General features: G+C 35.4%; 1 protein-coding gene across 1 annotated transcript in view; it reads left to right on the top strand.

The window, feature by feature from the left end:
* The window catches only part of EPHA6 (EPH receptor A6), a 1,087,270-nt gene that overhangs the window by 702,636 nt on the left and 358,798 nt on the right, over window positions 1–25,836 (top strand). The window contains exon 6 of the mRNA XM_062206703.1: window positions 5,910–6,034. Coding sequence (XP_062062687.1) covers window positions 5,910–6,034 — 125 coding nt within the window. The remainder of the gene's footprint in view (window positions 1–5,909; window positions 6,035–25,836) is intronic.

The raw sequence follows: 25,836 nt of genomic DNA on the forward strand, positions 1-25,836 counted from the left end.
CTAATTATGAAGATTTCTTTTGATAACTAATTTTCTTGTCTAGTCCCTTAATTTTTTAATATTGTCTTTGGTAAATTATTTCAGATTCAGAAAATGTAGTAATCAGAAAAATTTGTATTCAGGCCATTCTGAAGAATGTGGTGATCTACTCAACAATCACTTTTGGAAGGCCGCAGCTAAGTTGTGAAGGCTTATGAAAGGATGTATAACAGAAATACAGTCATACCGAAAGCTACACTGAATACATAATTCTTAGGACACATTGCTTGAGTCTTCAGTTGTTCCGTCAGCCTCCTATCTGGCCAATTCCAGAAGATATTATTACCCTATTTCTTGACTTCTCTGATTTTTTAGAGTCAGAAGTAAAAAATCAATAGTTGCTGTTCTGTGTCCTAAAATCAATTTTTCTCATGTGGGAGTGTAAAATGTATAACATTATTTTCTGCTTTAAATTCCCTGGTACACTGTTGTCAAAATATGTCAGAGTCAGATATTGTATAAACCTGAGTTACTAAAAAAAAAATTAGAGAACATATTGGAAACACATGCTTGAGGTTTCCTATATTGAAACTTCATTTTTAAAATAAAATTCTATATACTGTTGGCTTCAGTGAAAACAGTACAGTATTTGGGGGGTATAATACTGAATTCTAAATTATTTACTATATTGTTCTCCTTAATTTATTAACTGCTTGAAATGTTTGCCTAATGTATATTGATATGGCTCTTTTCTTTAAAAAATGAAGACATTTATTTGAAAGGCATAGTTACAAAGAGAGAGGGAGAGATGAGAGAGAGAGAGAAAACAAGAATGAGAGAGAGAGAATCTTCCAACTACTGGTTCACTCTGCAAATGGCTGCAACAGCCAGGTCCAGGCCAGGCCAAAAACAGGAGCCAGGGGCTTCATTAGAGTCTCCCACAAGGATGAAAGGGCCCAAGGACTTGGGTTATTCTCTGATACTTTCCCAGGCACATTATCAGGGAGCTGAATGAGAAGCTGAGCAGCAGGGACTGGAACCAGTTGCCAATATGTGATGCTGGTTCTGCAGCCGGCAGCTCTATAGCCCCAGCATTGGAAATTTCAACGTTCAACATTAGATGAATGACTTCATAAATATCAACACAATTGAATATTTTAGCTACTTAAATAATAATTATACAAGCTACATCAAAATAGAGAAAGTTTAGGATATATTGTATCAAGCATATTAGAATTATTTTAAATTATGTGTTATTTTGCTACTATGTAAAATATAAATATTTAAATATGAAAGAAATATGCAGAAGTAAAGAGAATTTAGGTTTTGGTGTATTTCTTGGACCCAGAAGTCCATGTATAATTGAAGAACATATGTAGTTAGAGAATAGATTTTCTTTGTTTCTGTTTTATGAAAAGTTTAAGATGGGACATAAATTTAGGTAATGTAACTATACAATTAATTGACCAATGGAGAATTAGAAATTAGAAAAACGGTATTTATATTTTACTCGGTGGTGATACTATTATGTTGTTTCTGTAATTGGATTTCTTATAAGATTTGCAAGGATTATATTGCTGACTTTGAGTGCTAAGTAATTCTGAGGCAAAGGTAATATACTGGTAATTTTGCTTTATAACATTGGGCATTAAACTGAAAATTAAGCGTTACTCAATATAAATAAAAGAATTTTCAAATATTATAATGAATGGATTGCATACATCAACTTATAATTTATATGATTCACTTTAAATTTATAATTTACGATATGGCACCATTTAATACATGTACACTACTGCAGTTTCCAGAAGGGATAAATTTATTAGTCATAGTTTATTCTTTTTCAATTATGTTTATTTATATGAAAACAGACACATACAGAGATTTCTTCCATCCTCTGGTTCACTCCCCAAATGCCCACAACAGCTGGAGCTGGGCCAGACCAAAGCCTGGAACCCTGACCTGTCTGGGTCTCTCACATGAGTGGCATTCATCCAACATCACCTGCTGTTACCCAGGTGTGCCTTAGGAGGGAGCTGGAAGCGAGGCCCAGCCAGGCACACCAATAAGGGATGTGGGCATTGCAAATGGTGCCTTAACCATTGCATCAAACAACGACCCTACTGGTAGTTTAAATAATAACTCTCAGGTTTTTTTTTTTTTCATTTATTTTAATCTTTTAAACACTTTTTTTCAATTAAAGTAAACTGTACTTTTCTGGTGGGATACAGTGCAGTATGCCAACTCTTGTATAGAGTATAAACTGATCAATTCCAATAACTAACATTTGCATTTCCTTACCATTTTCTTTACCTTTAAATTTGGTGTCTAACGGTTCCTTGTCTTTGACTTCTTCACTCAGTATATAACACATTGTGAACAATAGTCATTCCACTGTGCTGTGAAACACCAAAACTTTATTACTTCTATGTAACTGTGTTTTGGTACTTGTTATCCAACCTGCTTCTATCTTCCCTCCACCCATCCTTCCAAGCATCTAGTAATCAAATTTTTAATTAAGATGAGGTTTAAAAAAAAAAACTTCTACATATGGGAGAAGACATTTGATATTTCCTTTCTGTGTCTGTGTTAATTTCACTTAACATAATGGCCTCAAATTTTATCTATTTTTCTGCAAATGGCAGTTTCCTTTTTTAAAAAAAATAGCTAAATGATATTCTATTGTGTGTGTGTCCACTGGTAGACAGTTTGGTTGATTCTATGCCCTGGCTATTGTGAATATTGTTGAAGTGAACACGAGGGTGCAGTCATCTCTTTGATATGCTGATGTCATTTTCATTACATACATAAAATTAGAAGTGAGGTAGCTGGGTCATACAGTAGATTAATTTTTGGTTTTGGAGGGCTCTTCTTACTTTTCTCCTGATTGGATATAATAATTTGTGTTTCCACCAGAGATGTATAGGGTTCCTATTTCCCCCTATCACCAGAATTTATTACTTTTTGTCTTTTTGATAAGAGCCATTGTAACTGGAGTCAGATGATGTCTCATTGTAAATCTAATTTCTATTGCTTGATGCCTATTGATATTAAACACATTTCAATATTTCTTGGTCGTTTGCATTTCTTTTGAGAGATGTGTATTTAGATACTTTCCCTGTTTCTTAATTGAATGATTAGATTTTTTTCTTTTGAGGTTTTAGAGTTCCTTATACTCATGTATTCTGGATATTATTTCTTTGGGGAATAGTTTACAAATATTTTATGTTGGTAATTTCTCCACCCTTTTTGACTGTTTCCTCTGTTGAGCAGATGCATTTTAGAATTCCCTGTGTTGGGTTTTTGAGAGTTTGACAATGTTGGTGGGTAAAGATCATTTCTGGTTATGTCTCTTTGAGGTGCTATGGGCCTCTTGTACTTAAATGGCCATATATTTCCTGAAAATGCAGGTTTTTAGCTGTTATTTTACTGAATAGGTTTTCAATTCTTTTCCCTTATTATCTCTTTCAGGAATACCCCAAATTAGATTATTTGCTCATTTAATGTTATCTCACTCACAGAGGCTGTGATCTTTTTTTGTTGTTTGTATTTGTCTTGAGATAGTTAAAAGACTTGTGTTCAAAGTTCAAATATTATTTCTTCTTCATCTACTTTGTCTTTTTTTAAAAAAGGTTTATTTTATTCATTTGAAAGATAAGAGTTGCAGAGAAAGGGAGAGAGAGAGAGAGAGAGAGAGAGAGAGAGAGAGAGAGAGGTCTTCCATCTGCTGGTTCACTTCCCAGATGGCTGCAATGTCCGGAGCTGCACCAATCCAAAGCTAAGAGCCAGGAGCTTCTTCCAGGTCTCCCACATGGGTTCAGGGGCCCAAGGACTTGGGCCATCCTCCACTGCTATCCCAGGACATAGCAGAGAGCTGGATCAAAAGAGGAGCAGCCAGGACTAGAACTGGTGTCCATATGGGATGCCGGTGCTTCAGGCCAGGGCTTTAACCCACTGCGCCATAGCGCAGGCCCCTACTTTGTCTTTGAGTCTTTAAACTGTGCTTTTTCAATTGACTTAATCAGTTTTTTTTTTATTTCCAAGATTTCTATTTGATTTTTTTTTTTAATTTATTTGAAAGTCAGAGTTACAAAGAGAGAGGAGAGGCAGAGAAAGAGAAGTCTTCATCTGCTGGTTCACTCCCAATTAGCTACAACAGCAAGAGCAGCACAGATCCTAAGCCAGGAGTTAGGAGCTTCTTCCAGGTCTCCCACATGGATGCAGGAGCCCAAGGACTTGGGCCATTTTCTACTGCTTTCCCAGGCAATAGCAGAGAGCTGGATTGGAAGTGGAGCAGCCAGGTCATGAACCGGCGCCCATATGGAATGCCAGCACTGCAGCAGGCGGTTTTACTCACTACACCACAGCGCGGGCCCCATCTATTTGATTCTTTTTTTTTTTTTTCATTGTTACAAGGTGATTATTCAAGTCTTTGAAAATAAGCACATAGTTAAATAACCCATAGCTCTTCATCTCCTCCCTCTCTTTTTCCACTCTTAGATTTAACAGGGATCACTTTTCAGTTAAGATTTAAACACCTAAGAATAATTGTGTGTTAATTACTGAGTTCAACCAATAGTACTAGAATCACAACAACAACAACAAATACTAAAAAGGATAAAGTATTACATTGTACATCTAAAGTCAGGACAGGAGCTGATCAGTTCATTGTTGCTTATAGTGTCCATTTCACTTAACAGGTTTCCCCTTTGGCGCTCAGTTGTCACCGATCAGGGAAAACAAATGATATTTGTCTCTTTGGGACTGGCTTAATTCACTGAGCATGATGTTTTCCAGATTGCTCCATCTTGTTGCAAATGACTGGGTTTCGTTGTTTCTTACTGCTGTATAGTATTCTATGGAGTACATGTCCCATAATTTCTTTATCCAGTCTACTGTTGATGGGCATTTGGGTTGATTCTTTTTCAAGATCTCCTATTTTGTTGAATTACTGAGTATGACAGTCTGTGTTTGTGCAGTGTATCTCTGGAATCAATTCCAAGTTGTCAGAGTATAAATGAATACATAATTTGCCTTAAATTGTTACATTTCCCATCATAAAATTTTATATCTCCACCAACATAATGAGGTACTTTTTTTCACAGCCTAGCTAACAGTGTGTGTTGTCAAAAATTTATTTTTTTCTAGTCTGATGGATATGAAATATTATCTCATAGTTTAATTTGAATTTCTCTTTATTTGAGTTATAACTTCTATGTCAAACACTACTGCTTTTAAAAACAGGAATACTTCAAATGTGAGGTTTTTATCAAATGTACAAAGAAAATCTACAATATGTGCATTCTAGTTAAATATTGGAGGTTTAACATGAGATTATTTTAGGTTGGAATTAGATTTCTTCAATATAATTTTTTAACAACAAAAGATAGACATGTTTCTGCAAATAAACTTCCAAAGTTAAATATTTATAATTTATTCAGATGTTGTAGAAGCCATACAAAAAAGATAATCCTCATGTTTATCATCAATAATTTGTTGTAAATATTGTTTATCATATAAATTTTATTAAAAGTACTAAGACATCTTCAGGACTTGTAATTATGGGGCTTTTTTCTGCATTATATTCAGATTTGATAAAATATAGCAGCCATATATTTTACTTTATGTCATACTTCAGGACCAAAGCCATTTTAAAGAAAAAATATATTCAATTAATCCAAAGATGAGTTCTGACCCTTATTCTTGGAATACCTGGGTTTTACCCAGATTATCTGATAGCATTTCTAAATATATTTTAATGCCTTGTTTATAATGAATAGAGTAGATCCTAGGACTATTTTATTAATCTGGTACCAACTTTGGTATCTTCTCCAATAAGAATTATGTCTTTCTTGAAATAGAAATTATTACAGAAAGGATTATGGAAAATGACTTGTCAATTAATTCTTAGTTATTTTCTTTCCTTTCAGCGCCTTCTCTGATAGGCATGGTAAGGAAGGACTGGGCTTCCCAGAATAGCATTGCCCTATCATGGCAAGCACCTGCTTTTTCCAATGGAGCCATTCTGGACTACGAGATCAAGTACTATGAGAAAGTAAGTCTTATGAAAAAACTACATATACATATGTATGTGTTTATGTGTATATTGAGTATATGTTATACTATATTATTTTACTTTAACCCATTTCTTTGACCGCACCTGAAACCTATTGTTTCTTTTTATCTTCTCTAATTTACTATTGAGCAGTTTCTTAATTAATTTGTCTTGTTTTATGTTATATTAATGTAGAAGATGTCAGATGTTCAACTCTGTCATGACCTACTCTAGGGAGTTTTACAGTGCAGAAAAAAGGAGTTTTACAATAAAGTAACTCCTTCAACTTACAATGTAGTTGCTGTAGCATTTCTTTATTCAACTGGGAAAACTGTAAAGTCAACTATAAACCAAAATGAGTTTGAGTAGCACATATATTTTGCTAGTGAATTTAAGCTTACCTGTCACTATAATTTGAAAATAATAATTTAAGGGATAAATAGAACTACCCAATGAATTAAATATTTTCTTTATATTCAAGGTAGCTATTTTATTTTAAAAGAAGCTATCCAGAGAAATTTAATTGATAATTCAACTGTTAACCTTAATTTCCCCCTTTTTAAATGTAATATCATTCTCAAAATCATAATTTTCTTAATTAGATTCTCCCTTACCTTTATTGTATTCTTACTCTTTATGCTTTCTGCCACGTTCCTTGATATTCTTGGTATAGATAATTTGCAGACCAGGTAGTCAATTCTAATATGTCTCATTGCACTTACTCTTTAATATTGTCAAAAGAAGCATAAAATTTTAAAAAGTTTTAGTGTAAAAAATACATGATTTCCTGTAGTTTACTACAATAAAATAGAATGTGATGCATTTTTGCAACTTACTAGAAAGAAGACATAGGAGTTCGAACTTCCCCTGGAGGTTTGATACTTGAATCATCTGAAATAAACTAATAATAGATTATCAGGAGAATAGACATATAAATTTATTAATATGCTCATGTGCACAGGACAACACAGAATATGAAACTCAAAGAAGGGCTATGTAGTTGAGGCTTCAATACTCTCTCCATAGAGGAAAGGGAAGTAGGAAGATAAGCAGCTTGACAGGGGGGCATAAATGATTATTAGGGGAAATGAATGGATCCAAAGACAATGGCTTAGGATACATTTGCTGTATGTTGTAGGTGTGATGTGAGTTTAATCTCCCTCTGTAATGTGAGTTTAGTCTTCCTTGGTTAATGAAATTTTAGTAAGAGAATTGAAGGCTAATGTTTTCTTCTCTGGCGAGTGATTCTGGTCTTCAAGGGCACTTCAGAGAAAGCACTTCCCTGCATTTGCTGTTCCACAAGTGCTCTCAGCTTCTAAGTCCAAAGAAGCATATTTTGGGCCCCAACAGGAATATCAGAAATAAACTTAGATTTCTCTGAAGAAATACGAGGCAAGATGAAAATGGAACCTACTACTCCTCTATTGTACTACTTAGTAAACATAGTTTTGATTAAGTGAGAGATAATGTAACAGCATGATTGAATGCACTTTGGGCACTCTGGTGACTTCATCATTATGTAGTCAATGAATATGTCATTATCACTAACTGACATCGATAAATCCATACCTAAGAAAAGAGGAATTTGCTGAGTTAAATTGGACTATAATTTCTGCACATTCACCAGGCCAGCCTGTGCTTAAAAATTTGTTGAGTGTACCTTTCAGATGCTACCACCTATATCACAAGAAAATATGTAATTTTTGTCTACTGGTTTAGATACACACTCATGTACTGAAAATTTCTGATTATTACACTGTACAAATATATATATATATATATATATATATATAACAAACTGTTTAGAAAAGAGACATTGTTTCATAGGAGTTATATTTCTTACACAAAAAATCACTGACTCATTCTATAGTCTTATTCTTCATATCTTTGGAGGTGAAAACCACTTGCAGTATTTCCAAGTAAGTATGAACCATACAGATTTAATAAAGATTAAACCACTGTCATCTAATCAATATTGTGGTAATCAGTAAGATTCTAAAAGATAGTAATGAACATAATATCTATGTTTGCTCCTAGATGTACAACACTTGGCTTTATTACATAAGGTTTCTTTTAATGATAGAATACGTAATGTTATGAATGAAATTATTTGTAAGAAAATGGAATTGATCCAATGCTGATGGATTAAACATGGAGTTAGAAGTCAAGGATTCCTAATTCATCTTCTTCCTCTAATACTCAGTATGTTTGTAGCCAAGGGAAGTTAATCTCCCTGAGTCTCAGACTTCACATTTGAAAAAATGGAAATAAAGACATCAACCCTTTGTAAAGACCAATTTTATACAGACCTAAAGAGTAAAAGCATTAAATAAATATTAAAAATTATTTCACAGAATTACTCTTAGGTGTTTAAACCAATTGAAAATTGATCACTGTAAAAAATAAGAGTGGGAATAAGAGAGGGAGGAGATGTACAGTTCAGCACACATTCCCATGGAATTACACTTAAGGGTAAAGCTAAAAACTTGCCCTGGGATTCCAAATCTCATTAAGTTTGCAGGTACTAATGCCATCATACTAGTTAAAGTGATCATTTTAAATGCATAACTGATCCTAAAGATAGGAATAAGTGTCAAAGGAATCACATAAATAAGACCAAGTGTCTGCCAGTAACAATAGGATTAAAAAGGAAAGAATGATCCAACATGGGAAGCAGGCCACACAGCAGACTCATAGAATGACAAATTCCCTAAACAGCACTCTGGCCTCAGAATCAGTCCTTTAGGCACTCAGATTTGGCTTAAAAGCCCATGAGAGCATTTCAGGCGTGGAAAGCCAAAACACTGTGGCAAAAAATGACCTACATAAAAGATCTCTGTGAGTGTGATCCCAGTGCAAAGAAAGGACCATCAAAGAAGGCAGTACCTTTCTCTGAATGAAGAAGAGAACTTCCACATTGAATATGGCCTTGTCTAAATTATGTTGGAGTTTGTGGACACAAAAGGCTCCCATAGCCTTGGAAGCTCATAACAAGAGCCTTGGGTGATCACTGATGTCATAAATAAGAGTGTCAATTGTTAAATAAACAACATGAGTCACTGTACACTTGCTCCCCATGGAGGTCCTCTGTCCTTAATGAGTTGTGCTATGAGAATTAATGGTAAAGCTAGTCTTCAAAAAGTATTTTATACTTCATGTGTCTGTGTGAGTACAAAGGGTAGAAATCTTTACTTAGTATAGAGTTTATCTTCTGTATATAAAGATAATTAAAATGAATCTTAATGAAGAACAAGATGGGAGAGGGAGTAGGAGATGGGACAAGAGTGGGGGTGGGAGGGCAGGTATGGGGGCAAGAACCACTATATTCCAAAAATCTGTACCTATGAAATTTATGTTTATTAAATAAAAGCTTTCAAGAATTATTTACAAAAGCATTAAGAAAAATTTGGGCATACAGCAAAATATAGAATCAAAACAATAGCAGAGGAATTGTGTACAAGCTAAATAAAAATCTCTTCATACATAAATATGCATTGTATAGGCATCTAATTAAATATATTAGAATAATAAAAAATTAAAGGGAGAGCTTAAAGTGATTGATAGCATTAAAACTTTCCATACTATGAATTCAAATTCTAACAACACCTTTTACATATCAGCATTTATACAAGTTTTTCCTTCTCTGCAAATATTTTTAGAACTCATATAACTAAAGAAACGTAAAACACAACAGAAGTGCTAATTTCTTTGTTTATTATGTGTTTAGTAAGAAAAATAAGATGCAAAGCAGTATATACACATATGATCTCACTTTTGGGACAAAAATATTTCCTTATATGTATGTATTTGAACTTGATTATAAATGTAAATATTCATAAGAAATATGGAGTAGGATACATACAGATTGTCTCAAGTGTTGCCAACTTAGGAGGATGGGAGGCAAAAGTACTTGGACTGAGGCAGGGAAGAGAGAAGGTAATAGCAAATATAAATAAATGCAAATACATAGATGGATGGATGGGTAGGTGGGTAGATGTATAGACAGATGGATTGATATGCTCTGAATAGCTTCAATTTTTGTCATTAGTCATTGTCTGCACAAAAACCAATCCTGAACAAGAATTTGAATGCAAGTTATTAAGAAAGGTCTCAAGGGAACTATTGAGAAAATGGGGGCAGAAAGGAAGATGCCAAACTCAGTGTTACCAAGGAACACTCTGGAGTCTAAGGTACATTTCAGAGGTCATCCTGTGGAGACAAAAAAGCTGTCCCCATCAATCATTGGTTACAGGCCTCAGTGAAAAAAAATATATATATGCATATATATTTACATATATATGAGAAAAAAACACATAGACACAAAGAGCTCAAGTTTAGGTCTCTAAAGTAGGTTGCAGGTACAAGCCTTTAAAAAGCAAAATATACAGAAACTAGAGAATGGGAATAGGAATAAATAGATAAAAGTAAGCCAAGGTGATCTCTGGGAGCATCAGCTGTTAACAAACATAGCTAACTGCTCAAGCAACTACTAGAGAACAAATCTTTGACTCATTGTTAGTTACCACTAACCTTTTCTCAGAGAATGTGATTTACAGTTACATGTCACTTAACAATGGGGAAAGGTTCTGAGGAATGTGTGATTAGGAGATTTTTATCACAGTGTGAACATTGTACCGTGTATTTATACACACCTAGATGTGTACATCAATCATTCAAAGTGAACTCTTGATGCAATCAAGAGATTCAGTGAGCACGAAATGCATGAGGCAGCTACTGGCATAACACTGGTGCAACATGGTATACTGCTTTTGCAGTAAACTTTTCTAAAATAACCAGAAATATACTGCAAAATAAAGATAAAAATTGTAGTAAATACATAAACCAGCAACATAATAATATGTTATCAGTCTCAAGTATTTTGTACTATGTGTGATTGTATTTGCTCTGATTTTTTTAAAGATTTACTTATTTATTTGAAAGTCAGTGAGAGAAAAGGAGAGACAGAAAGACAGAGAGAAATCTTATATGCACCAGTTCATTCTCCAAATGGTTACAACAGCTAGGGCTGAGTCTGGCTGAAGCCAGGAGCCAGGAGCTTCTTCCAGTTCTCCCATGTGGGTGCAAGGGCACAAGTGCTTGGGCCATCTTCCACTGCATTCCCAGCTGAGCTAGCAGGGAGCTGGATTGGAAGTGGCACCACTGGAGCTCGAACTGGTGCCCATATGGGATGCTGACTCTGCAGTCAGAGGCATAACCTTCTATGCCACAGTCCCAGTCCCTGTGCTGTTCTTTTATATGACTGACAGCAATGTAGATTTTTTATACCAACATTACTACAAATACATAATGCTTTGTGCTATGACATTATGACAGTTATGATGTCACGAGGCAATGTGAATTTTGCAGCCTCATCATAATCTTACAGATCAGCATGGTATATGAGGTCCATTGTTATGTGATGCATGCTTGTATGAGGCCCAGGTATTCAAAAACCTGAGTACAGTTTACACATTAAGTTCTTTAGTCCTGTTTTCTCATCTTGAAAGTAAGACCCAGGAGTAGGTGTTGCTGTTCAGCAGGTTAAGCCACCACTTGAGAGCCCCGTATCCCATATCAGAGTGCCAGTTTGAGTCCTAGCGGTTCTACTTCAGATCTAGCTTCCTTCTATACATTCAGAGAGGAAGCAGATGATGGCTCAAATACTTGGGCCCTTGCCACCCACATGGGAGACACATATGGCGTTTGGGGCTGCTGGCTTTGGCCTGGCCTAGCTAAGGCTGTTACTGGGCATTTGGCCAGTGAACCAACTCTCTCCCTGTGTGTCTTTCCTCTCTCTCTTTTCTTATAGGTGAAAATAAAAACTTTGGAAATGTCTAGAAAGATAATCTCTTGAAGTTATAGCTATTTTCAAATGTGAATATATCTACAATATTATATTAATATGTCTACACAATTATATCACTGTTTAATTGTTATCCCCTCCCTAAGTTAACTACAGCATTTCAATGAAATCTACTGAAATATACACACATACACAGGAAGCAAAATTCTTTATATCATAAATATATATAAAAATTAAGACCCTGGGGAGCCGGTTCCATGGCTCACTTGGTTAATCCTCTACCTGCGGCGCCGGCATCCCATATGGGTGCTGGGTTCTAGTCCCAGTTGCTCCTCTTCCAGTCCAGCTCTCTGCTGTGGCCCGGGAGTGCAGTGGAGGATGGCCCAAGTTCTTGGGCTCTTGCATCCACATGGGAGACCAGGAAGAAGCACCTGGCTCCTGGCTTCGAAATGGCATAGCTCTGGCCATAGTGGCCATTTGGGGGGTGAACCAACGGAAGGAAGGCCTTTCTCTCTCTCTCTCTCTCTCTCTCTCTCTCTCTCTCTCTCTCTCTTTCTCTCACTGTCTAACTCTATCTGTCAAATAATAAAAAAAGAAAGAAAGAAATGCTACAGAGTAAGCTCTGCTATTCTATTTAAAAAAAAAAAGACCATGATCATATTATCTTGTGTGGTATGTGTTTCTTTGTGTGTCTGTATATGGGTCTGTGTATCTATGTGTGGTTCTCTGTGTCTGTGTATGTACTGGAAGCAGTGTTCATGAAAGAAAGCCTACAAGTATTTCTTTATTTGTTACAATTAGTTAGATATTTGCTATCTAATTATTATTCATACTCCATAGACTTTTTCTTTTTCCATATTAATTTTTTAAAATTTTCCTTTAACACAAGTGAACATAATTTATATATGAAAAGTCACTTGAAAATAACAAGGGAAATAAGATAGTTTAAAAAGTTTCTATTTGCCTATTTACCTCTTATGATTTTTCTCCAAATACAAAGCAGCCTCACTGAATGAGGAAACTAAGGCATCATCTGCTCCTAACTTTGCAATATTGCCTTCAAAATTTTGCAAACCCTCTTGCAGTCACAAAATCTCAAGCACCTCATTGAATATCAAACATATCCTTGTCTTTTTCCATTTTGTGCTGCTGAAATAGAATACCTGACAATGAGTAACTTATGAAGAAGAATAATTTACTTCTCACAGTCCCGGAGGTCCAGGGACCATAATGAGAGGAGCAGAGACTCGAGGCAGACCTGGGCAGCAAACTCCCATGGCCTGAGCTGCCCTAGGCTTCTTTTCTGACATATTTGTTCCCCCAGACTTTGGCACTCTGGGCCTGAGATGGGAATGCAGCAAAGTGCATTGTGGTCATTTACCCACTGCCTGATGAACAGCCTCTGTCTTTGTTCTATCCATATTAATGTCCTTATGAAACGGTCACTTGACCACAGCCTTGGTTTTCTCTTCTGAAAATGTGCTTTTATTTGCTATCACATGGGCAGGCTGAGAATCCTTCAAATCCCTAAAGTCTGCTTCAATTTTACTTTCAAATTCTCCATTTAAATCGTTTCTTCTTGTTGTTTACTATATGCAGCTAAATGAAGCGACATGGCACCAGAATGCTTTGCTGCTTGGATTTTTCTTCCAACAGATACTTCTCTTAAATTCTGCCTTCACAAAGCTCTTGAGCAAGGACAAAAGGCAGTCATGTTCTTTATGGTTTATAACAAAAATAGTCTTTTCTCCAGTTTCCAATAATTTGTTTCTCATTTTCATTTGAAAGCTTACCAGAATTGCCTTTATTGTCAATATTCCTACCAATATTCTGATCGTGACCATCTTGTTAATCTACAAGCAGTTTCAGACCTCCCTACATTTCCTTACTTCTTTAATCTCTCCCCATTATTGCCCTTAACACTCCATGTATGGACATCCCAGCTTTTTTCTAGCCTGTTCTGTATTCTTCTAGCCTGACCCATTATCCACTTGGTCCAAAGCCACTTCCTCATTTTCAGTTATTTGTTAGAGCAACAGCCCTGCTTTCAGTACTAATGTTCCAGTTTAGTCTGTTCTCTACTGCTACAACAGAATACTCAAGACTAGGTCCTTGTAAAGAAGGGAAATTCATTCTCAAAGTATAGAGTCTGAAGAGTCCAAGATCTAGCTCTTTACCCACTGTCTAATGAACAGCCTGTGTCTTTGTTCTATCCATATCAATGTCCTTATGAAACGGTCACTTGACCACAGCCTTGGTTTTCTCTTCTGAAAATGTGCTTTTATTTGCTATCACATGGGCAGGCTGAGAATCCTTCAAATCCCTAAAGTCTGCTTCAATTTTACTTTCAAATTCTCCATTTAAATCGTTTCTTCTTGTTGTTTACTGGAAGGTGTGCCATCTGATAAGGGCTCAGTCTCTGACTCCAAGGTAGTGACTTGAATGCTGTATCATCCAGAGGGAGGAAAATGCTGTTCTTCAGGTGGAAGAATAATGAAAGAGCCAAGAGAGAGCAAGAGAGGGCTGAAGCAGCTCTTGTAAACAGCATTTATCCCACCTTTGATGGTATAGCCATCATATGCTAGTCACATCTTAAGGGTCCCTTCTCTTAACTCTGTTATAATGGCAGTTAAAGTTCAAGATAAGATACATTTTGGAGGGCACACGTATTTAAATTATGCACTCTCTGTTATCTGTATTTTTCCCTCTCTCCCTACCTTTTTTTTTTCACATTCTTAATTTTTGCTACTTTTCCATCTTTCAGCCTTTCCTCCTTTCCCTTTTTTCTCTTCATCTTGTTGCTGCCTAAAGTACTCTTTGCTTCTTTTTTCATTCTCTTAGTCTATTCGGAATGCTGTAATAACATACCATAAATTATGTAGCTTATGAACAAGAAATTCACTTAACACAGTTTTTAGAGACTAGGAAGTTCAAGATCAAGGTAGCAACAGATTCAGTGTTTGCTGAGGGTTTGCTTTCTGGTTCAGACACAGCTGGCTCCTCACATGGCAGAAGATTGAGAGGGCTCTCAGAGGTCTCTTGTTTAAGGCCACAAAAGCCATTCATAAGGGCCCTGCCCCCATTACATAATCATTGCCAAAAAACGCTACTTCCTGATATCACTTTGCAGGTTATTATTTCAGTGTGAGAATTGGTGACAGCAGGCAGAACAAACATTCATACTATAGCAATTATTTTATCAAAATTAGTCTTGCTTAGTTATATATATATCCAACTCCCATACTTGTTTGTATGTTAGGAAGAAAAAGGTCATTTATTTGTCATTGTCACCCAACCTTTAGTCAGTGCCGGATACAGCTGTTTCCTTTCTTTAATTACTTTTTAGCTAAATGAGTAAAATTCTCTCTTTGTATAGAACTTATTCACAGGAACTTGAGAAGTCACCAGCCACTATAAATTTACCTCTAAGAGCTAAAAAAAAAAAAGCAAGATTAAAATGAAGAAAGTTTCTAGGAATGTTTGCCTCTATTTTCTCATAAAATGTTCTGGTTGGGGAGGGGAATGGGTCCAGGTTCTTGTTCATGATGAACCAAAGAATTAAAGAACCAGAGATAGATAAAGGTTAGCAGAGGAATAAGATTTATAAGCAAAACAAAAGTACACATTCAAAATGGAATTCAGGCATATTGCAGACTGAGCTGCAACACACAGTTTGTGCTAATCCCTTTGTGTCATCTGGAAATGTAAGAGTGGTGCCTTGGGTGGAGTTTTCAGGAAAGGCCAGGAATTTCCAGGAATTCGGTGACTCCTCATTTTCTGGTCTTTTCAGGAAGTCCCAGAAATTCCATGGCAACAGGTGCATTATGGGAGTAGGAGTGTCAGCCATGGTAATGCTACTTTAATAGTATTAGGTATACCTCATGGTGAGAATATAATTAGTAGCCATGTTGGATATTTTCAGATTTTCCTGGTTCTGGGCAGGAACTTTGCTGTAATAGAAACTTCAAGTTACCAGCAGTCATGGGGGCAGTTTCAGAGGTAGCCCTAGTTGGGTATATGCTGATATCTTTCCTCAAGCTCTTTCTGATCTCTGCCTCTTTATCCATAACAGATCCATCGGCTTAGAGAACGTTCTGTGGATCACTAGATAGTAATCTCATGAATGCAGGGATTTCTTTCGTTCAGTTGTTCCTAGTATTCAGAAAGGCACATAGCTAATAATTAGGAGACATAAATTGTTGAAGAGTTATATATTGGGTACTTTCAAGGGTTAACAGTTAATGCTAGAAACACCACTTCGAGGTAAATACTATTATTATCCCCACATTACAGGAGAGTAAAATAAGGTAGAAGGAGGCTGAGTAACTTGTACAAAAACATACAACCTGCAAGTGGTTGTTAAAACTGGCCATGATAGTTTGCATCACAATGGCTGTTTTTAGAAAAGTCAGTGCTTTCTGCTGATGCTGATTTTCTGGGTTCCTTGAGGCTGAACATTTCACGACTCTCTGATGCCCTGTTTGCATCTGTAAAATGACAGCCATAAAACTTACCTATCTCACCAGGGTGTTGTATGACTCCACTAAATACCAACTGGTATCTCATTTTGCAAACATGAATCCCCCATAGCAGTTCATATTCTTCAATCCAGTATTTAAAGACACTGTGACTGGTGAAGTCTTTTTCTTTAAAGTACTCTTGTCAATTTTTAGTGTAGACAGCATTTTTAGGATTTGGTTAAGAAAACTCATCATGAGAAACAAATCAATTCTTATATCCAGGTGGTCAAAATTTGCACAATTAATGTAACTTACATACATTTACTTACATAAATTACAGTCAAAGCTATCTATGAACTTTAAATATGTATAATTTCATGACACTGAGTGCAATGCATCATTAAAAAAAGGGGAGGAGATTTTGGGAAAGTTTTTCATTCTGCAAAGTATTTTTATCAACAATCAGAGATGATTTAGAGTAACCTGTTTTGAGAGATGGTTGGAGTCGGTTTTTTCCTGAGTCACTTAATGTATTTTCTGTCGCAACATACCACAGGCTGATAAGTTTTAAAGAAAAGAGGTTTTTATTGGCTAATGGCTCCGAGAGAACACCTGATGGTGGCCTTCTTACTGGCAGAAGCCTATGGTATGCCAGGCATACACATGACAAGAAACAGGGAATGCTTGGGTGTGTGTCTATAGGGCTGAAACCCTGATGAAATTTCCTAACCCAGATCTGCTCCAAAAGGCTCTGACCTCTAAACACTAAGGACCCATGAGTTCTCCATACTCTTAATACCTTACAAAAAAACGCCAGCCTGAGTGTCACAAAGGACACACCCCAGCAGTCGCACTTTCCTCATATTTTGCACAGTCTCTGTCTGCCTTCCTTCCCCTTTTATTTTACACTAGCCAGATACATTTTCCAAAGAGAATAATTAAACAAATAGCCCTCATTCCTCTGAATTTGTATAATCAGTTGGTGTGCATTTTTGTATAAAAACACACGAATCAAGAATTATAGCAATAATCAACATAAGAAAGAACCCTCCCTTCTATTAAGATGGTCAATATACATTCCTCATCTTTTCCTTGCTTTCTTTTGTTGTATTTTTTTTCCCGCTTAGGTACTTGCCCAAGGGAAAATGAGAATTTCTCTTCATTTCTCGGAAAGGTACTCCTACCTCCATCCATTATTTAGGGATAGAAACAGGTCTTCTTTGTTCGCTGCATCTTTCCTCCCTTTTAACAATCTAACCTGTCCATTTTGCAAACCTTAATATACACTTTCATGTAAACCAAAATGTGGTTATTATACAAGAAACCAAGAAAAGTGTCGCTCTTGAAGAAAGTGCATAGGGAGTCCTACAGCACACATGAACCTTGTTGAAATTGATTATGATTCAGTTGATTGGGCAGGGGAGAGGGTGGTAGGATGAGATTTTGCATTGTTAACAAGCTAAGGTGATGCCAGCTGTGCTGGTCTGTGGACCACACTTGGAGTTGTGAGTCTCTAGGGGCCCAGATTCTCTATTACTTCACTTAATCAGCTGTGGATAAAAGGAGATCACAACCCTCTAAACATGCATGTAAACTTATATATGTACAACTGGCTAGGGCCCTGCACGTGCTGTATGATTTATATGGTATCAAAACCGAAAATGCTAACCTGAAGAAAATGCAGTGAATAAAGGACAAATCAGATACAAATCAATGTTTCTGATATAATCAGCAAATTCCTGAGTTGGTAAATGAAGTTTTTGTGTTTCTGCATTTTTTTTTTTTTTTTGCAATGTCCACCACAGAGAAATTGAATATAAGCATTTGGTACTAATTAAAACAACATTACCTGAAAAAATGGACAGCAGGGAGTTTACTGATACAAACACTCATTATGGAGATTTCATACCCAATTTCCATGTTGTGCAGTAAACAGTGCACTCTGTGAGGAAGCCTGTCTGCTTTAGTGAGCACAGAGTCCCCGTGGTGCCTAGAGCAGAGATTCTTACGGTAGCAAAGCTGGGACTGATGCCAGTATTTCAACAAAAGCAGCACCAAGACAGTGAAATGGAAAGAATTATAAAGATATTTACAGCATTCAGCGGGAACAGAGGCTGCACACCCTTGAAAATTAATGTCTACTGACTATTAACTATCCTATTTTATAGAAGTTATTCTGTGTTTGGTTTGGAGAATAGATTTGCTTAAAACCATGAAAGCAAGATTTAGTATGTCAAAAATTTGGTACATCCAAGAAAGGGAAAAAAAAAAACAGTTCATAAACTAAGTACTCTGCAGTACTAAGTAATTCAACCAAAACTTTTGATATGCTATATGGAAAGAGTAATATCTTTCCCATCACTAGGTTTATAACTAAGGCCACAGTAACACAAGACAACCAAGAGGAAAGGACACAGATGTCTTTAATATATATTTACATGACAGAGCCTTCAGCTATAAAGACCCAAAGAAGAAACAGGGAAATCTGAATGTTTTTATGCTTGGGTTTGATGAGAAACAGATAATTTGGATGAGCTAATGGTAATAATTAGTGGAGAACTGAGCAAGATTCTTCTCTGTCTTCCAGAGACAAAGAGTATTTCATCACGATGCAAATATATAGACCAAAATACAGATTATAAATGTCATGTGTATGAAAATTTTATATTCTGACTTCCAATTCTCCATACACAATAGCTTATAGCTCCTGGTATTCTCTTGGTGGTAGGTAATCACCAGAATTGCATTCCTAGCCCTGATGTTCTGTGTATACCAATGTAAAATTGCACATTAATTATATTTCTGCTAAATTTGTATATTTCAATCAGCTCTCAATTCTACATTTTAATTCACTTTCACATCCTAAAGTCAAAGTCAGTCACTTTTATATTCTCCATCATATATTTCTCAAGTTACTTTTCCATCACTTCCCTGAATTCCATGTCTTTTTTTGATGAGGTTTAGGTAAATGAATAGTTTTCCAGTCTTGAAATTCATAATTATAGAACCTAATTGTGTTTATTGAGTCTTGCTTTGCTGCCCAAGGTAATAGGAAATAAGTAAGAGTGAGGAAGGAATGATGTTTCCAATTAAAATCATGAAATATAAAAAATTTTAAGATATAGAGATGTTCATAAGCAACATAAGTTTGAAATAATAGCAGCTTTTTCAGCAATCTGGAAATTACATATTTTGTCATCAGATTATATATCTCTAAGAACAGAGACAAATATCAGGCTATTCAAAAATGATAAATCCCCCTTCCTTCTGAAGAAACTTCATTGTTTAGAGTGGAGTAAATAATGTAATGTAACATATAGTTTAGGGAGACCAGATTATATCACTTGCAATATTAAATTATCAGAGGATCACAATGCCCCTTTGGAGGGGGTTGCATAAAGGAGGAGAAAAATACTGAAAAGTATTTTTGGTGAGTGTTTGGGCTAATACCCATTAAGAGCCAGTGTGCTGTAGAGTATGTAAAATTCACATATTTCTATTATATTTTCCTTCCTTCAGAAAATTCCTTTTGAGGAGTAACTAGGACACAAATTCAAGCTTCTTCTAAATTTCTGATACAGTGTAGCAAAAAGCAAACAAACAAACCTCTACAGAGAGACACCAGTTTTTTTTTAACTGTAACATTTCTGTTAGTTCAATCTGAAGTTACCTTTTAATGAACTATCATAAATGGAAAATTTAATATTGATACTTTTGAAAAACAATGTGCAAGGCACGCATTTAAACTTTTAATTCTAAAATGGTGAAAGAATAGATGCTAGTATATAATATCTACAAAAAATCATATCAGATTTTCTAATATGAATTTCAAGATAAGAGCTGCAACTAGATTATTTTATCTATCTCTTTGATTACTAGTCTTATTAAAATGTTGGCAAAGTCACTAACCTTGGAAAGAAATGCAATATTTGCTCATTTCAAATAATGTTAAAACACACCCATATTTTTGCCTCTTCATACTATTACTGTATGGGGCCATACATACAAACTTAATTACCATTCAATAAATTCACTTTCCTTATATTCCATTGCTATTTAATCAGGCATTTAATAAAAATCTGGAAATTGACCAATATGCATTTATTTCTTCTGAGGATTTTGGAGTCTGTATAAAATCCCATGTGATGTTTACCTTGAAGATTGCTTTAAAAAGGCAAGGTGACTGTTTACAGAGTTGCAGAGTTTATCTCCACTTATTTTTTCGGGGATTTATTAGCAAATCCTAAAAGAGGTAATTTATAACATACTGAAGGCAAGACAGCTTTCCTTGGAGCTAATGAGAAATGCAGTGGGCTTTTCTTTCTGGTAATTTCTCCCTTCCAATAAGCGCTTTTGTGAAATTATGTGTATGTGTGTTTAAACTGTGCATTTTAAGCACAGTTTTAATTAGGCCCTTAGCCTTCAAATATTACAGCAGTATCAAGAAAATGCAACCTTTGATACAGATTTCCCTGTGTGAACTTATGAACAGCTCTGTGCCTTTTGCTGTCTGACTTGATTTGCAGATTTTTTTTTTTTCTTACTGCCACAGGGGAAGTCTAACAGCTAAGGTCTGTAAGGTATCTAGGGTTAAGAAATTTGCCCTGTTGGAGCCAAGGGAACCCTTGTTTACTGCAAGGCTAATATCTGATTTTGTTGAATAAATTATAATAAATTTCTCTGAAGCTAAAACAGCTGTATATTTCTAATCCTGGAAAATACTCTTCTGATCTTGAATGAAGATAGAGAACAAAATCTTGGTGTTAATTCCCAAATTGGATTATGCAAAAGACAAAAATAATACTGAAATTAACTGAATGTGTTTCACTTGCATTAATTCATTTTAAGACTAGTTAATTACCTGCTAGCTAATTGAGATATACCTGCCTACTTACATTTTAACCACTATTGATTGAACATTAAAGTGGCTGGACTATTGCTCATTTCATTTTTCTTCTGTACTTTATTTAATTTGGGGTAGGTTTTAATCAATTCACATTAATATTAATGAAATAAACTATTTGACACAAGAGAACAAAAATGTGCTATAATTTAAAATCATACCCTTTTGAAATAAAACTGAAATGGATAGTTCTGCTGTCATCTCTCTCTAACTTGTTGCCGACATTGGACAAGCCTTCAAACTTCTTTCTGCTTCAATTTCTGTCAGCCAAATTGAAAATGATCTTATTATATTATTTTTAAGCCCCTTGAAAATCAAAGGAAGTAATTATCTACTCATAGTGGATTTTGATAGCTCTGGGTTAGGATATCAGACTTTGATAATCATTACCTCTGTGATCATAGACAACTAGTTTTATGTGCTAAACCTTAATTTTCTAAACTATTAGCAGAGAAATTATAACTATATAAGCTTCTTTGAGGAATACACCAAATGATGTTTTTAAATGTAAATAATTTAACTTAAGAATGCTTGGGCACATAATACATATAAACTCCTAAAATTGGTATCAACATCAATGTCCATACCAGTTTTGAGGTCCTTTACATTTTGTCACCCACATAGAATGACATGTTACCTAAGCTGCAAGCTTAATCATCAAAATAATTACTGCTGCCTTATGGATGATGCAGCAATAAGTCAAGTAGGTATAAAGGCAGTCATAGGATGTGAACTGCATGGCAGCGCCACTTCCTAAATTGGAAATTACCATAAATATCACTATCACGTTTGATCAACCTCCATGCTTTTTCCTTTCTTCTTTCCCTCTCTTCATGCTTCTTAAAGACCAAAGAAGATACAGCGGAGAATATATGCCAGCCAAACATGTTCTTTCCCTCATTTACCATCTTTAGATATAGTGTCTTTGTTATCTAATCATCATTGGAAATAGAGATTCATAGAAAATGAAGATTTTTTTGTTGTTGATAAAAGAAACTCCCAAACTGAGAGCATGAGAATCATCTTAGAATTATAGAATTTAAAAACAATAATGGCTACTAGAGTTAATTTAATCTATCTAATCTCTCTCTCTCTCTCTCTCTTTCTTGCTCTCATAGACACACACACACACACACAGAATAATTGTGGCTTATGTGAGATTGATAAAAATCATAGTACAGGTGTCTTGGATCATCCCTTTTGTTTTCAGATAATTTACTCATGACATTTAAATATATCAGGAAGTTTTGTTTTGTTTTGTTTTGTCTCCAAACTTAAAGCAAAATAAGCATCCTAATTAAATTTCCAAATACAACCCCAGGGTACCCCTCATTATAAAGGTTGAATTGAAAAAAAATTTATCTTTGGCCTCATATTCAACTCTAAAGATTTATGTTGTTTTAATTCTTGCATGACCTTCATAATTTTGGTAATTAAAGTAGAACAGCTCCTGTGAAATAAAATTCTCCAGTATTACACAAGGATAAAGCAATTTTTGTAAACAATGGGAATCGTCAGTCCTTAGGATTCTCTAAAAGTTCATGGAAAATATATGTTCTGAAAAAACTAAGAATGAAATTCATAGTACCAAAATAAACCTATCTTTTATTTCCATTTTCCCACAATTTTGAAGTGTTATGCATAATCATTCACAGATAGTAATGACACATAGTAAAGTAGTTAACATGCAAATAATGAGAAATTCAAAATCTAAAAAATAGATGGTCATGTTTAATTACATTATCAACATAGTACCTTCTTAGATCTCCAAAAAAAATAAAATATTTGCTCTTTCCCTGAGTCACTGTTAGTTATATTATTGAAAACAAGTAGCAGTCGGCGCCGCCAGCATACCAGGTTCTAGTCCGGGTTGGGGCGCCGGATTCTGTCCCGGTCACTCCTCTTCCTGTCCAGCTCCCTGCTGTGGCCCAGGAGTGCAGTGGAGGATGGCCCAAGTCCTTGGGCCCTGCACCTGCATGGGAGACCAGGAGAAGCACCTGGCTTCTGGCTTCTGATCAGCTCAGTGCGCTGGCCGCAGCGGCCGTTGCGGGGTGAACCAACGGTAAAGGAAGACCTTTCTCTCTGTCTCTCTCTCTCACTGTCCACTCTGCCTGTCAAAAAAATAAATAAAATTAAAAAAGGATATATGCCATATATATATATATATATATACAAGTATATATGGCACATATATATATATATAGAGAGAGAGAGAGAGAGAGAGAGAGCGAAATAGTGAGAGCCATGGTAAAATAAATAGACCATCTCATAGTATGGAAAAATTAGCCAAAAATGAATCAGTCTGTGTGTGTGTGTTCATGTGAGTGCATGCATGTAATGAGGAGGAGAGAAGAAAAAGGGAAATTTTTTAGTCCGCAAGCATACCAGCCCAACTCCTTTTTTTTTTTTATCATGGTATACTTAATGTTAAGTTTTGAAGTAGAAAATTAAGAAATGCCATTTAAGAAGAAGCTTCTGTCTGGTTTCATACTGCATAATATATTCAAATAAATATCTTAATAAAGGCATGACTAACCAAAAAGGCTTTTCCCTACTTCAACCAATTTTCTGAATTCTGTGCTAATTGACTCATCTTTTCTAATTGTTAATCAGCACATCTCTTTAGAAAGAAATTTCTTTTAGAAAATGGCTTATTTTCTTAATTTAGAAAGGTATTTAACATCCTCAAGAAATGCATCCGACCTCCAAAATTTAGAAGAGCAATAATTACTACAGAAGTGGTCCGGGAGTTAAACTATTACAACCGAACTCTTTTTGCTTATTCCCGCATAGTAAGCGATGTGTAGTAAGCTGCTTCATTTCCCGGCTCTGCTATTATTATCCTCATTCCTCCAGGGAAGGCTTAAGTGTCTTAGATACTGAAATGAGGGGGAAAGAACCTAAGTCTGTATTCTGCTTCAAATAAGTAGAAATAATTATGAGGCTTCTTTGACCGAATATAATTTTTTGTCTTGAAAAGTAAAGCAAGGTCCATTGCAGCAGCCATTATTAATGACACTGATATAATTACTATTTGCAAAAAAGGAAATCTGCCCAGAAAAATCAATTAGAAACCACCAAATGTTCCTTGGACTTTTCAGAGAGGTTCTATGCCTATTGTCCCTCATGACCTCTCCATTAAGAGACAGGCTGGCTATACTCCTAATGGTTGCCTTCAATTATTTAAAGGGGATTTCTAAGCCTTTGTATTTCATGTTAAAATGGCCTAGTGAGCACTTCCTGATGAACTTCCTTGCAGAACAGAAGGGTCACTCTGGGGAAAACAGAGTAAACTAGGTGGCATTGCTCTAAAAACGGTAACCAGAATCTCCTGCCATTAGAGCTGTTTGTCACAGAAACATTGATTCTCCTACAATGAAGCAAACTCTGCTGTCACTGAAATATTCCAGAAAAAATAATCATCTACAAAGTCATTAGAGGTAGTCGTCTCTAATGCAAGACAGCCTGGTTTGAGCATCTACATCTATCAACTCCTTTGTATTTTATGCTGCCGCAAATCTACTCTTAATATTATCCTTCTCTTAACATTAGTGAGTGTCCTGTGATGATCATTCAATTTTGACTTGTCTCCTGGTGTGAGTGACATTGTTTAATTCTGTCATGTCTATTCCTTTGACACCTTCAAGCAGATAACATTTTCTGAAGAGATTTATTTGAAGGCAAAATTTGAAATAGAGACAATCTTTATAAAGTGGCCAAAGATATCCCAGGCAAAATACATGTTGAGGTTAGGTTATGAATTTGTGGAATGCCCAAAACAAAATTAAATTCATCCTCTGTAATGGTAACCAACTTGACTTAAAATCTTACCTCATTTTTGACGAAGTCCATAGTGAGGAAGTATTTTACTTGGCTGTTTTAGAAGAACTTGTTAAAGAATCTGTCTTGACTGGATGGAATCTGGAACTTGTAGGAAACTCATTTAAGAAATGTATTTGAAGCAGACCACAAAAGGCACATTTCAAATCACAGTCACATACAGTAACTGATTTCTTCTTCTTTGTTACATTAGATTATCAGGAAGAAGATATTTGCATTTTGTCTAAGCCCTTTGACAAAATTACCCCAATGAATTAAAATTCAAGAATCTGCCTCTCTACTACTTTCAAACACATTGGTTGAAGTTATTGTCTGCTCATGTATTCAGTAGTCTTTTTTTTTTTAAAGCACTTCATTCTCCTACTTGAGCTTTGAAGAAAAATCTAATTTAGGAGTAACAAAATGTGCTCTCAAAAATAAAACACATACCTCAATTTCACCTAATTGCCAGAAATTTTTGAACCCAGGTTTTGCTCAAATGTTGTAATCAGATAAATGCACATATTTAAAATATCTACTTCCAAGTATTATAATCAGAGGAATCCACAAATTTAAAATATCTATTTCTTTTTATTACAAATGCACACTTCAACTTCTGTCAATATTTTGTTTTAATACAGGGGAACAGAAATAGAGAAGACAGAAACAGGAGGAGGGCAGAAACAAGCAAAAATGTATTAAATATTCAAATGGGCCTGCTTTTGAGCTGCAGTTTGGCTACCTGAGAGTAAATCTAGAATTCTTTTCCTTCATGCAAAATGAAGTCTGTCCCCTGAGATTTAATTCCAAGACTTTT

Source organism: Lepus europaeus, chromosome 2, assembly GCF_033115175.1.
Source record: "Lepus europaeus isolate LE1 chromosome 2, mLepTim1.pri, whole genome shotgun sequence".
Classification (NCBI taxonomy): domain Eukaryota; kingdom Metazoa; phylum Chordata; class Mammalia; order Lagomorpha; family Leporidae; genus Lepus; species Lepus europaeus.